Genomic DNA, 15,187 nt, shown 5'->3' with positions numbered 1-15,187 from the left:
GGTTAAAAAATAAACACTTGAAGAAAGCACAAACTAAATATTACAACATGAGTACTGTGGAACAAGAAGTGATAGTTTAGCAGAAGTGAATATCGCATACATCAAGAGAATGTGTTATGTTACTCTTTATTGGTGGAGAGTTGTCACATGATGATTTGCATGCATTTGAATCATTCAATTCAAAGATAGGTAAGAGCTTGAAGGCTTGTGTCCTAATAAAAAATATTTTGCATATAGATGATAAAAATAAATGAGAATAGATATTTATGCAAGAAGAGGTAATTTACAGTATTTAACATGTTTATACATTATTATTATTATGGTCATTTTAAAAATATGATTAACAAAACAAAGTTGTTTCCAAACTGACAGTTGCTACCTATTTAATTATTTTTACCCTTATAGTTTTATATTTTAAATTTCAACACGTTTGTTTTTTGCAGTATTGGGTCATGTAAAACATTCCTCTATTTTCAGATAGGGACCAGCATGGTTTAATGTTTAGTATTTTACAATGGGAAAAAGGTTGTAAATCTGAGGCTTGTCTGTGATATATTTGTGTCTTTAAGAAAGACAACTCCATCTTCTTCAGTCTACCCAACTGTATTATATACCATCAGGTAGCTGGAATTAAAACTGTAATGTACAGGCATCTTGTTCATTCAGGAGGAACATGCCACAGGAAAATGGAGTTAATTGTTGACCTCATATGCTTTTAAACATGAAAAGGATTAACTCACTGCAGTTGCTTGCATTGACACCTAGTATGACTACAGTTATAAACATTAGTTATTCTGATGTTGTGAGACTGAGGGTAATGTTCTAGTGGCTAATCACCAAAATGAGATAATACATTGCCTAATAATATTATCAGAAACTAAGAGTTTGTCCTAGGAACAGCTCGTGTGTTTAAACTTACTCCTGTAACTGTTGAGCTTGTTTCCATAACTCCTCAGCATGTTCCTGTGCAGGAACAACAAACTTCTCTTTGTATTTAGGATTAAGGAGAGCTAGGATTCCATGTTTTTCTTCTACATTCTCAGTTGCATTTAACAGTTCATTCTGTAACCTAGCAAGTTCCTATTAAATATTAAAAAATAAAAGATTACCAGCACAAATGTTTAATATTAGACTAAAACATAAATCAACTCAACATTATATAGATACAAGTTTTTTTTTTTTTTTACAAACCTTTTATCAACAAATTACTGATATGAATTCTCTGAAATATTAGAAATATATTTAAAAATACTGTAAAACTTCTAATTGTGGACTACAAACAACAACATTAATTTAAAACAAAACTCTAACTAGAAGTTGATAAGCATCATTATTATTTTAACTCTAGAACAAGAAATGGGTTCATACAGATTATATTGAAGTTTTAAACGTTTTAGAAATCATTGTACACCAAATTTGTTGTAGGTCTAGGACTTTAGTGGCTACAAAGTCTCTAGTAGCACAAAATGTCAATGATATTAACATCAAAATTGTAATAAAATCTACAATTTGCTGCTGCAGGTTTCTTACGTAGTTTACATGAAATAGTGCTTTCATCCAGTATCGTTGGTCATTTCTTTACACTGTTATAACAAGCAAAAATAAGATTATTCAGTATCATACAATAGGTAGACAACAGTGAAAGTAAACGAGTCAGAAGTTTGAAGACTAAGTAGAGAGCTCTGTTTACACACGATTAGACATATCAATGTTAGACGTTAAAAGGTTTCTCAGTTTTTATTATTCAAAGTAAAATCACTTATAAAGTCACAATCACAAATGTATAAATAATAAAGAGTATCAAATTTATTTGTATGCAAGAAAGTAAAAACAAATGATTTACAGGTTGTTGCTATTAGAAATTTTCATGTTACCTTTAATCAATCAAATATTTTAAAAAATACTAACTTTAAATTTAAAAACAGCATCCTCGAGTGCTTGTCTTGCCAGGTTCACCAGTTCTTCAGCTTTTGATAATGTTGTGTTAACAGAGTGCCTTATCTTTGTACTGTCTTCTATATCCTCCTAAAGTTAATGTAGTAACATCTGTTGTCAGTCAGAGTAAAACACTTTGACCTCATCTTTAATGCTTATATTTTTAAAGTACTTATTACATATTACTTCATTAAAAGATTTTAAAAAAATTCTTCAAAACTAATCATAAACAATCTCAATTTTACAGTTTATTTTCAAGCACATTGTACTTCTATATTAAGAGTGAAAATCAGAAAACCAGCATTTTTGGTACAAAGATCGTACCTTTCATTATGCTAAAAAAAAATGTTGGTTTTTGTGCTTTTACTGAGGCATAAGTTAACCCAATAAAGAAGCAGACCATTCCGTTTTGTTAAATTTGTTTTGTTGTGATTGAATATTAGGCAAAAACAACTTTGTTTCAAACATATCAAATCTCCAAATTTTATTTTATTAACAGTAAACTGTCAAAACTGCTAAAATAAAAACTATTTAAATTGTTGGATTATAACAAATGAAATTGAAATGAATTTTTCATAATTTTGAAACTGATGATTATTTGCAAGGTAATATCTAAATAATTTATTTCTTACTTAATATTTTGTATAAAATTTATATAATCACTATCATTAATGAATCTTGGACAAAACAGAATTTTTATGAGTGTGTGATTAATAATAAAAAGATTACATGAAAATATAATCACAGCATGTTCACCTTTATCTGATTTTGAGTCAATATGACTGCATGTGTAACACTTCTTGCTTTTTCTGTTGGTTTTTGGACTTCCTCTTTTATAATGTTCAACATTTCATTAAGGAGACCCTTTAGCTTATCTAAGTGTTTTTGGAGCCCATCTAGTCCATGAAGATCCATTTTCAATCCTTTAACTTTGTCTAAAAGTATATTAGCTCTCCTGAAACCATTGAAAAATACACAACACTTTAAAACAATGGTGACAATCTTAGATATTTAAAACAAAAATAGTTACAATAACATAGAATATTCTTATGCTTAACAGTAGTTTTCTTAATAACATCAATACTGATTTATTATATTTCAAATATTAGAAATACTGTTTAACAACTTATTAAAAAGGTATTGACATGTCTATCAACAAAGAAAACCAAGAACATTTGTTTAAATGTTGATCATGCTACAAAATAAACGAACTGTACCTGCCAATAAAGACAAAAAATAAAAAAATTGCCATCACAGAAAACTAAACAAATATACCACACTACTAAGAAAATAATAAATCATAATATAAAATTGTCAGCTGTCATCTTTAAAGAAAAATACGTCATATGCACACATAATGCCAATAAAGTAAACAACTTGCGATCACAAAGTTTCTAGCTATTACATTAAAATAAAATGTCACACACACACACTGCCCAGAAAACAAAAGAACGTAGTACTACAAAAGTTTAAGCTATCATAAAAGTTGAGCCACAATCTATAAAGAAAACAAAAATATACTTTTGACAGAGATACCAGCTATTACATAATCATATGCATACAGCCAAGTCAAAATATGTATATCATAACATTTAAAATATAATTAAAAAACTTGATTATCAATATATGGAAATTGGCAGCATGGTGTTCGCACTTCAAATTTGTATCATATTTAAGTTTTAATGTCTCAATTAAAAATATATATTTAAAAATTTTCATTCTTTACTTCTCGATCCCTGTGCTCTGCCCCTTTATATCTTCAATAATATATATAATAAATTTATGCCTATTACTTTCTCAATTTGCTGAAATATTGATAAGTTTGCAAAACTCAGAGTAACCTTTCCCATTTGCCATGCCTTTTATGACAGTTATGTATGATATGTACATGTTGTTAATGGACTTCTTAACCCATATAAACACCAGAATATTCCTTATGTAAAAACATTGTGGGTTTTTTGGTGAAGAAAAGAAATTTTAAGTAAAATTCTTTGTCAAATACTCAGCAGTTACCATAATTTATATTTATTTATTTATAACTTTGAAAGCGAGGTAAATTAAAGTAGTTTTGAGACAGTCTATTCCAGTGACTGATATATATGTGGAGTCTAAATATGTAGAAGATTTAAATTAGACTGATATTCTGATAGCAAAATGCTTGGAAGCTGGAATAAGATACTCTGCTTACTGGTTTTGTTTTGTTTGCTTATGTATGTTTATTCACAGTAATACACTTTTTTTTAAAAAACTAAAGTAAACAAAATATAAAGATTTCTAAAATTAGATAAAAAAAATTTAATACATTTAAGAACACAAGTTCATAAGAGTATTCCAATTGGTTAGTTTATTTTATATGTGGGAAGGAAAAAAAAAAGATATATATTCTCAGTTTTGAGGATTCTGTTTATCACACTGTAAAAATCAAAGTCTAGTAAAGCAACAAAATTAAAAGAAAACTGATATCAAAAATGTAATAGCTGCTACTGTGAAGACAAGTAATTTGAAAATCTTAAGTCAATTATGGATTCAAAAAAAATATATTAATTTCATAGTTATTTTTAAGTTTTCATTCCACTACATCTTATTACAGTAAGTGTTAGGGTACAAAACATATGATAAAATACAAAGTTTTATTAAAAATAAATTTCTGATATTCATTGAAATAAGCATTATGTAAAAATAAATATTTTTATTCTTAACATAAAAATTGCCTGTCACACAGACTGGCTCAGTAAAGACTTTGTACATTTACAGATAAATCTTTATTAAAAGTGCATTTCTAAAAATGAAAAAAAATGTTTTGTATACAATAGACTTGTAATATTCACTAAAAAATTGACACGTTTGTGAATATACATGATTTATTCAGACTCGTAGTAGGTTTACTTTCATAGTTGTAAATAATCCACATTTAAAAAAATAGAATGACAAAAAATGATTGTTGCAAAGTTGCCAGTTATCACATTCAGAGGTAAAGCTTTGTTATGTTGTGCCACCTATTACTTTCAAACCCACATGTTGCCAAGTAAACAATAAAACCTGCAATTAAAGTTGCCAGCCATCAAATAAAAACAAACTAACTTAAGCCAAGTAAAACTACCAGCTCAAAGTCCCTAGCAATTACAATAAAACAAAGTAAATAATCCACATGCAACTACAAATAAATATTGTTATTAAGAATTACAAAACATAAAGAAACAAACCAATTATCTTACGTACAATGAATCACTTTAAATCTCAAAAAATATGATTACTTCTCCACAGTGTAGTCATTTCTATTGCACAGAATATTATAACTGGTTTACGACTATTAACATTCACCAATGATTATATATAGACTTCCTGCATTTTACAGTTTAATGTTTTATGAGTGACATTTAATCTAACTATTGAAACTCTAATCTCTTAAGCATAATGAGATAAACCAACATAAGATTACGTTAATGTACCTCAGTTGTTTTTTAAAGTATTTAAGATTGGACAGATGAAATATAATCAAAAGTACTTATTGGCAAATGTTTCATTTTATTAAGTAGTTAATATTTTCAGTTTATTTTTCAAAATTTCCATAACCAGATGCTGTCTAACAGTGGATATAATTTGTTTCAGATAAAATAAATGATACATCAGCAAACCACATAACAGTCTTAAGGATTTTGTATATATTTGCTACCAATTGTTTTTTTAACAAGTGAAACAAAAGTAATTAATTCAGTCGTTCAATCTTGATTTTATATTGATGTAAACTGGTCAACTTATACTTTAACGTATTTTCATTTTGAAATTTAATTTTAGTGGTTGGCTTTTTGCACACTTCACTGAAAAATTTAAATTATAATAGTTGTAATAATAAGTGGGGGGGGGGAAGAGTGAAGAATTTTTTTTTAATGTTTGTGTAAACAGTAGAGATAAAAATTAAAGTTACAATTTAAGCAATGATAACTAGTTTTTTTCCTATGACATGCAACAAAATATAGTGGTCTGAAATATGATAGGGAAACCTAAAAAATAATCTATACTTACAGTAAAGTGTACACTAGCAGATAAAATTGTGTTCCTGACATCTACTGCTTGTTATTAAATTTCACCAACTTTGTAATTTAGTTATTTCTTACCGATATATTCAAAGAAAACTAGCATGAAGTTCATTTCACAGAAAAAAAAGTTAAAACTACATTTAATAGCATTTATTTCAAAAGTTTCAAAATTAATGTTAAACAACTTGAATAAAAATTTACTCCCAATCACAGGGTACAAGTGAAATATTGTTTCTGAAATACTTATATTTATAAAATTTGAGTATGAATACCATCCTTAGAAAACAATTTTGACCAAGCTAAATTATTAGATATCACTTTCTTCAATGTTATCTTCAGTATGTTTTATTGGCTTAAAAATTCCATACAGCATTACAATTTTAATATATGGGATGTTTCCATCTTACCGTAGTTCCTCCTCAGCATTGTGACTGATAGGAGTGAAGTCTCGTGCTCTAATCTCTTGCAAAATTTTTTCAGCCTCACTAAGCATATCATCAAAACTAACTCCTGGTCTAGATGGATCTAAACCATAATTCTTTAGTTCTTGAACAGTATCTATGTAAAAGTAAGAATAAAGTTTTAAATTACCATTCAATACAAAGGATGCAGTTAAACTACACCATAAAATTAAATCATGGGTGGTTTGTGTCAAACTAGTTGGGTTTGCTGATACCAACTGAAAGTACAATGAAAGTAATTTAAAAGCTAAACTGTTTGTATGTAAACCAGATAACAAGAATATTGTTTATACTGATGTTTATATAAACAATATGACTTTACCTGAAACCTGGTTGATATAAAAATGTACCTGAAACTGCATCAATCATACAAGTTTGAGTGCCATGTACATAAAACTATTCTTTAAACAATATTGTAATCCTGTTTTCATCTGACAAAAAAACCTCAGTTTTACTCTCTTTATTAATTAAAACAAGTTCTATAATGTATTTATATTATAATATCTGACGAAAACAAATTAGGTATAAAAAAATCCTTTTACCTCCACACCTTGCATAGAACTTATTTGCTTTTAAGCCTAATTAGTGCTATAATTGTGAATTCAAAATACAGAACAGAAAACAACATTTTATGCTTATGAGCCTATGAATCATCACATTTGAATCAAACCTTTAGTTTTATCTCTTATGTTAAAGTAATACTGTAGGGAAAATTACAGCAGAAAATCTTTGCTTAACATCGTGAATTTCAATCATTTTAGTTTTCCACATGTCTACTAAAATTAAAACACTTGATACTAAAATCATTAAAAGATTCTACATAACATCAACTGCAAGTAGGAAGCAACAATTCATTTCTTACTCAGAATATCATCCCAAAGTTCTTCTATCAGATTCAGAAACTCTTTGGATCTTTCTAAAGTTTTGCTTGCATCATCAGCAATAGGTCGTGCTTCGTTTAAAGCACCTTTAGCCTGTTAAAGGCAACAATTATATTAATGATCACACACACACGACAAGAACGATAAAAAACTAATTTATCCATTTTTTTTTGCTCTGATATAAATGTATTTCAGCTTTTAGATTCAGTACTCAAATTCATTGCTTAATAAAACCATACTCTCTAACATGACATTAAAAATCAAAAAGTTGTAAAACTGTATATTTGGCTAAAAATAAGGGAGTTACATTAACAGTGAAAAGCAACTAAATCCACCAGCTACTAAACAAAAGCAGTCAATCAAATGACACCAACATAACTAATAGATGAGTGATCAATAAAAAAGTTCAAGAATAGAAATGAACAAGAAAACTGTGTACACAATGAGCAATGCAGACATTAAAAGTCAGTTCACAGCTAAAGATATTTTGAGTTTATATGTTATATTACAGTGACAAACATTCAACTAAGTTGAAGAGAATCTCAATTCATACAACGAAATATGTCAGTGAATATGGAATCATATTACCATATTTGTTTAAAAGTTATAAATCCATCAAATACATATTTAGTTTTCAAACACTAAAGTTACCCATAATCTGGGAACAGCAAAAGATGCATGTTGACATTTTCTATTGCTATTAATTCTTTTTTTTATTTTAACAATATATTTAAAGATCTGATTTATACTTTTGCTATTTTAATGCAACTACCAGAACTTAATTTGCTCTCCACTTTAGTTGGATTAGTCACTTATGGTGATAAAGCTTACCCTTAAATGCAAGTTGTCTGCCCAAGTTTCCAAATCATAGTAGTAGGAAAAATTACCAATAATTTTCTGGCCATGATTAACAGCATCCTGGTATGCATCAACCTGAATCTACATGTTTCAGAAATGGTGTAAACAAAGTTATTTTCACTTATATTTTAGCTTCATAGTTCTAAGTCCCTTAAAGAGTATTTCAAACTTCATCTATTACAGTACATAATGCCTTATACTTACAAAGCAAGGTTCACAAATTGTCAATAAATATTACATTTCATCAAAAATAAGACAAATTTGATTGAAATTAATAATCACTCTCTACTCTAACCTTATGCAACTTTCTATTATAAAAATACAACAGTATCTCAGCTTTATATTATTATAAATGAGGCCTTTCATTCAATACCAGAGAATATCAGTTTACCATACAACACACCAATCCCCAACAAAATGCAATTTCTCACTTAGTAAGGTACATAACAAACCATGATCTATGGATATATAATTTACAGAAACTAAACAGAATACTTGTTTGTCAGTTCTTCTGAATTATTAGTATAGGAGATATAAATAATAATAATTACTTTGTATTAAATTTATTATATAACATTGTGTTATTAATCCTTACCCTAATTCTGATTCATAAATGACTAATATAAAATCTCAAACTGAACTTCACCAACTGAATCTAGTCTGCGCTGTAACAGTTGTTCATACCATTTTAATATAAATATTGTTTCAGTCACTACTGTCTGTCTTATCCCAGTCCACACAATGAGCTCTGGCACTGAGCAAAAGGCCTTGTCAGTACTTGATATAGCAGATATAAATGTGGCTAACTTACTATTGATTGTATTAAAATAAAATAACAGATTTCTTTTTTGGCCTATTATATTATTTTTGCCAGAGACCTATGCAGGGCCAGTAAATAGATTTGTTAAGAATTATCATTCGTTTTATTGTAAAGACAATCACAAAAAAGTGACATATTTCCAATTTCAGTTTAAGAAAACCTAGTCCAGGATACTGGATGTTTTAATATTCTTACACTAATTAGTTATGTTTCTACCACTCTTATTCACCTGTAAATGCATTTTTTAGGCTGTTAAGAGGTTTACGATTAGAGTTTTATTTTCTAATAAAAACATTCAATGTTAGAAATTAAAACTATCACTATTTCTTCATGAAGATTCATTGCTGTAGGTTCATTACTTTTATTTTAGATGTTAAGTTAAAATTCAGAAGTATTCAAAGTGTTTTTACCTGTAAATGATGTGTCATATTATCTATGTCCAAAAGTTTTCTCCAAGGGGTAGAATTACATTAGAGACCTTAGTTTCATTCACCATCTTCACCAGAATCTCCACATCATTCAATAAAACACCAGTGCAATTATCGTTACAAGCTGAAAAAAAGATTTAAAGATGTATTCACTCTCCCTTTGCCATCTTTCACAAAATCTCATAAGAAAATCTATATTCCATATTCTAGAACTGTTTTTGGATAAAAGTTAATGACAAACTTCTCTCATATTTAAACAAATAAAATTAATGGTATATGTATGGAATCAAATACCACATTTACAATTAACAGTGGCCGAGTTAAGTCCTGACAGCTTAGAAATGCATTAAAAATTAAAACCATATGACATTAATTTTATGATTTTAATCCAGAAAATTAAAAATATTACATTTTAATGGATCTATCTGATCAAATTCACATTATTATTTAATAATAGTCTCAGAGTTTAAACACATTATATTGAGAACAACTGTCAGGTGTTTTTCTTTAGATTCTATTTTTAAATATATTTTGTTTGAGAACGTCTTGTGTGATGAAAATGTAAGTATTTATTTTGTATAACTACACGAATACAACTTGAAATAGGAGTTATTTGGCACTTAGGTCATTTTTCTAATAATTTTCTGCCATTGCTTAAGTCAGACTTGACAAAGGACACTGAATAGAATCCAAAGTATTATTTTAAGGCCAAATAAAGACATGGGAAATACATAACAATGAAGTACATACCCATGATACATGTATTACTATCAAATTGTAATCAGAGTTAATTTTTTCTGTTAAGTTACATAATGTTTTTAGATTACTGGGGAATACAATTTAAATTTTTACTTTAAAGACAATTTTTGTTTATTTATTGTAAAGCATGAAGTTACGTAATAGAACATCTTTGTTCCGCCAATAATGGGTATCAAAATGTAATTTGTACCAGTCTTCAGTTTTACTCCAGAGCTCCCTCTGGAAAGGGGTGAGGAAGGACTTTAAGGAAAGAAAGCCTCACATCTTTAATTTCTTTAACATTATACATTATCTTGATACTTTAATAGTGTTCTTAACTATTATACAGTTTTTGTTTTTCCACTTGAATACAAATTGAAAAATATTTAATAATTACAAAACAAAAATCTCTTAATAAATGTTATTAGAGATAGAAAATTTCTTGCACTTGCATTTGCAACCAACTTCAGTTAAAACATAACGAGGCTGACAGACACTACAATCACGGCCAGTAATGCCTGGTATGCAAGAACATTGGCCTGTTCTTTTGTCACACACTCTGTTACGAGAGCCATAAGCATTACAAATGCATGGTCTGCAGGTTCCACCTCCTATCATAGGGCTTCCATAATAGCCATCTTCACACCTAAGATTTTGAAAAATAGTTTTAAGTTTTTTTTCATTTATTCCAAAACAACACTTTGTATAACTCAGAATAAAATTAAAAAAAGATGCACAGCACCCTGGTTTTACTAACTCTGATGTAAAGAAATTTTTTTTTTTAAATTTACTATGAGAAGCAAGAATTTATGATAAAGATTGCATGAATCTAAAGCACATACGTTAAAAACAAGTTTAATCTTACCTATTATATGCAGGCTTACAATAAACGTAGTAATCACAAAAAAATACTAAAAAAATCTCTGCATAATTACTATTACTAAATAGAAAAAAATTAAAATTGAAAAGAGGCTGTACTGTTTTTTTTTTTTTAAACATACTGGTAAATGGTTTTCATAATCTCACATTATAAAGGTATACACATCAAGTGCTTGTCACTGAAAATATTCTTTACTCTTTTGGCGTAATTAGGTCTTTGTTCTTTAACCCTTAAACAGCAGCCATCATCAAATGATGCTGCTACCTACAACATTCCTGCTGTTTAAGGGTTAAGAAATTATAAAAGGAATGAGTGAGGATGATATCAGAGTTTCTTTAAAAAAACAAAAAAAAACAAATGGATTAAGTATCATCTTAAGGTAAATAAATATAAATCCTAAGGAACCAAGGGTGATTTCTATATATTTGTCATGAAACAAAAATCAACTAAAGAATTGAAAATGGTCTACATAGTTATGATTAAAACATCCTAAGGATAGGATATGGTTTGTACATTTATTAAAAAATTGGGGTTATTTTTATAACAAAACCATCATGATGAATTGGGAATTTGTTTTTTATACAAATAAAAACATAATGAAGCATTGAGATTTTAATTTAAAAATAAAAGTATACTATATGAACTTCAACTAATTTTATTTATGTTTGGGCATTTTCAATATATTACATTGAACAAGGAGCGTATTACACGTTTACACTTTAATTTGAACAAGGAGTGTATTGTGTGTTTCATACATTTGGAAAATATATGCACATAATGTGCATTATTTTTGTTTAAAATTGGTATTTAAAAGTTTTGTTATAGATTTTCAGTAAAACTGTATCCTGAAGAATGATCTTCAAAAATCATAAAACTTGAAATTAATAAATGGAGAGAAAAAACAATATCCCAATATTTATGACTTCAAAACATTAATTTTGCAACAAATAATTTACTGGACGACAATAAGTAAGAATCTTTTACCCCTTGAAAAATCCAAAGTAAACTTTGCATGATAAATGAAGAATGTATTTATAAAGGAAACGAAAAAAAACAACACATAAATGGATTATTAAGCTCATTAAATTAGCACGATATTGGTTAAATGATTCCTTTTTCCTCAAACATAACCTAAATAAAATTTACCTTTCACACCGTCTACCTGTGTAGCCTTTCAGACAATTGGTGCAAATGTAGTCACTGCCATCAGCTTGACATGTATCACTGAAACTAGAAAACAATTTGAATGGACATGTATTTAAATTTTTCTTTTTATTAAAATATACTTTCTGAAATGAAAAGATACATTTAAATGGATATCTGTTCATGATACATCCATTCAGGTTGTTGTTTTCTACTATATGGGTTTTAAATAGTACTTATGAGGAAAGATCTTCACATGCCTGGTGTTTAAATTGTCGATTCTAACATGACAAATTTCTCTTAGGTCTCACTATTCATTTACTAGCAAAAATGAAAACTCTTTGAATCTAACTTAATTTCCTCAAATTCTTTTATTTTTTTTTTCTTGTGTTTCATCTCCAGTTGAGATAACTGTTTTTGAATCTTGCATGGTAGCTATTTTGTGGAGAAATTATATTTACATATAATAACAACAGTAAGAGTAAACATCACCAATATTCTGATTTTCTTTTACATGGTATAAGCTAAACAAAGAAAAATTTGCCTAGACATTTTAATCAATAAAAATTAAGTTTTGTTATACAAAAGAAATAAGGATATCTGAAGTTACGAATGGTTACTTTCTTAGTCAAAACTGTTTAACTATGTAATACTTGCATACTTCAAACCTTATTCTCCTAGAATACTCGTTTCACATCTATAATTTTTTTTTAAATTTTATCCATAAGAAGATTCTTCCTTCGACAACTTTAAGGCCCCCTAAACAATTTGAGTACATGACTGCTCTGTATCGGTTAGTACAGAACATTGTATGACAACATTAATTACCATTCTTTCACTTTAAATAAATTCTTGCAGGTCATTTTTTTTTTTTTTTTACTTGAGAAAACATTTGTGCATTTTGGTCAACAAATACAAGAAATTCCAACTGGAGGTAATTTCAGGCTACAAATTGCAAATTTGTATTTATACATACAATAATTTTCACACAAGACTTATTAAAAAGAAGACTAAAGTAAAGCTTGCATATCTTTCATGTTTGTAGGCAACAGAGAATATACACTAAATTTTCAAGACTTTCCAGACATAACTGAACAAATGTATCCACCAAAGTGACATTTCAAAGCAAGGTTTGGATCTGCATTCACAGAGACTTGGCTGATTACCATTACTGACAGGATTAAAGACTTCCAACACAGTGACTGACCAAGTCCCACCACCAGCATCACTGTCAAGAAAGTTTGAGTTGAATGAGGGTGTATCCATCTCAACTGGAGTCAAATTATTTCTCTCCTTAAGGTCCCGAGGGTAATCACAGTGGCAGCTGAGATACTGACCTACCAACAACCTCACCTATTACCATAATCATGCAACTAACCTACAGTAGCTTGCAATGCTGCACTAAAAGGACATCTTACTCTCATGAGTGAAAGTTTTCTGGTCACACAAAAAGTTGGAATATACAAGAAAAGCCTTTGTCAAGGCCCAATACATCATTCATGCCACTACCACAGCCAGTTATTATAAAACTGTTACTTTGGAGGGTCTACTGCTAAGGTTAAAGTGAGAAGAATCAGACAACATACTTTCTGTTGGCTAAGATTATATTGTTGTTTTTTTTGTTAATTTTTATTCATCAATGACAAGTTTTGTTTGTATTTTGTTAAAGAATATGCTTATTTTATGAAATTAATTGTTGTTAAATAATTTCATTTCATTCCATTGAGGCCTTTGGTTATCACTGCTCTATCATATGTTAATGGTATGTGTTCACCAACTGTTAATTATAGGCTTTTACTTATATTTATTAATAGTATAAATATATACTGTGTTGTTGTGGGACTTAAGATTCTTCTACAGTAGGTGTTTAACTTGTTGGTGATAAATTAAATGAATAACAAACATTCCCCTTGTTTATAAATTGTGTGTGTGTGTGTGTGTGTGTGTGTGTGTGTGTGTGTGTGTGTGTGTGTGTGTTATTCAGAAGTTAAATATATGTACAACAAATTATTTACGCTATAGAGAGATTGTAGGAATATCAAACACTGCACAGTTTTCTTCTCGTCAAAAGTCCACTTAGGCCTATTGAATTACTATAGAATTTCAGTTTATAAGCCAAACTACTTTTCTTTATTTTCATCGTGCTAGTACTCTGTGTATAGTTCACTTACAATTGTGATACAAGTTACTGCTCTTTCAGAAACTAATTGGTCTTCCATCTTCAAAATATGCTTTGAGTGCAAAAATGTACTCAAGCTGATTCAGTTACTTTAGAATCACGCTGACAGAATACATTATTATTGTTATCTCCTTTTCTACTATTAGTCTTTCTGTAACATTAAATGTTAGGCCCATCATTTCTACCAAAGTTAACTTCATACCAAACTTTTACTTGGCTACGACATAACTCTTCTGCTCCTGTCTTTCTCTATCTGCTGCTTTCTAGTCACCTCATGCTAGTTAGTATTTGTTACTAAATCATCTACTTACTTCCTCATAGTCAGTGAGCTACAAACACAGTTTCAAATAGTCATCTGCTTTTAACCCTTATAATAAAATAACCATACATAAAACAGTCATTCACAAAAACTAAATAATATCTACACTAAACAGTCTTTTATATCATGGGTCAATGGGTTTGTCAGAATTTTGATTCTGTAAATTGCATTGTGTTTAAATTTTATCTATAGAGTTTCCTAAAGAGTATTTTCTTCTGTATAGTCATGATACAGAATTAAATTCACCATAATGTTCCAATGTTAAAGGTTTTAACAGAGTGGCTGCATGACTGTTAAAATGGATTCTGATTTCTTATGTTGGTTAAAGATCTGTGCTGTCTGCTTTGTTTAGGCATTCAGAGGATCACAATAAAGTTAATTCTAGATGATGAGAAACACACATGAAATAAAAATGTATCTCAGAATGGCTGGTATGGGTATTAACACTTTCACTGATAAGGAGAGAACAATGTTTCGACCTTCCTAGGTCATCGTCTAATCAGTAAAA

The 15,187-nt window shown here is 28.8% G+C and overlaps 1 protein-coding gene across 1 annotated transcript in view; it reads right to left on the bottom strand.

Annotated features, from left to right (window-relative positions):
* The window catches only part of LOC143228434 (laminin subunit alpha-1-like), a 118,678-nt gene that overhangs the window by 44,283 nt on the left and 59,208 nt on the right, over window positions 1-15,187 (bottom strand). The window contains exons 34-41 of the mRNA XM_076459695.1: window positions 12,185-12,268; window positions 10,624-10,804; window positions 8,146-8,253; window positions 7,296-7,407; window positions 6,380-6,530; window positions 2,692-2,890; window positions 1,909-2,025; window positions 920-1,080 (exon numbers count right to left, since the gene is read on the bottom strand). Of these exons, the coding sequence (XP_076315810.1) occupies window positions 920-1,080; window positions 1,909-2,025; window positions 2,692-2,890; window positions 6,380-6,530; window positions 7,296-7,407; window positions 8,146-8,253; window positions 10,624-10,804; window positions 12,185-12,268 (1,113 nt within the window). The remainder of the gene's footprint in view (window positions 1-919; window positions 1,081-1,908; window positions 2,026-2,691; window positions 2,891-6,379; window positions 6,531-7,295; window positions 7,408-8,145; window positions 8,254-10,623; window positions 10,805-12,184; window positions 12,269-15,187) is intronic.

The sequence above is a fragment of the Tachypleus tridentatus genome, chromosome 10 (genome assembly GCF_004210375.1).
Source record: "Tachypleus tridentatus isolate NWPU-2018 chromosome 10, ASM421037v1, whole genome shotgun sequence".
In the NCBI taxonomy this organism is placed as follows: domain Eukaryota; kingdom Metazoa; phylum Arthropoda; class Merostomata; order Xiphosura; family Limulidae; genus Tachypleus; species Tachypleus tridentatus.
This window is presented reverse-complemented; position numbering and strand designations above follow the sequence as displayed.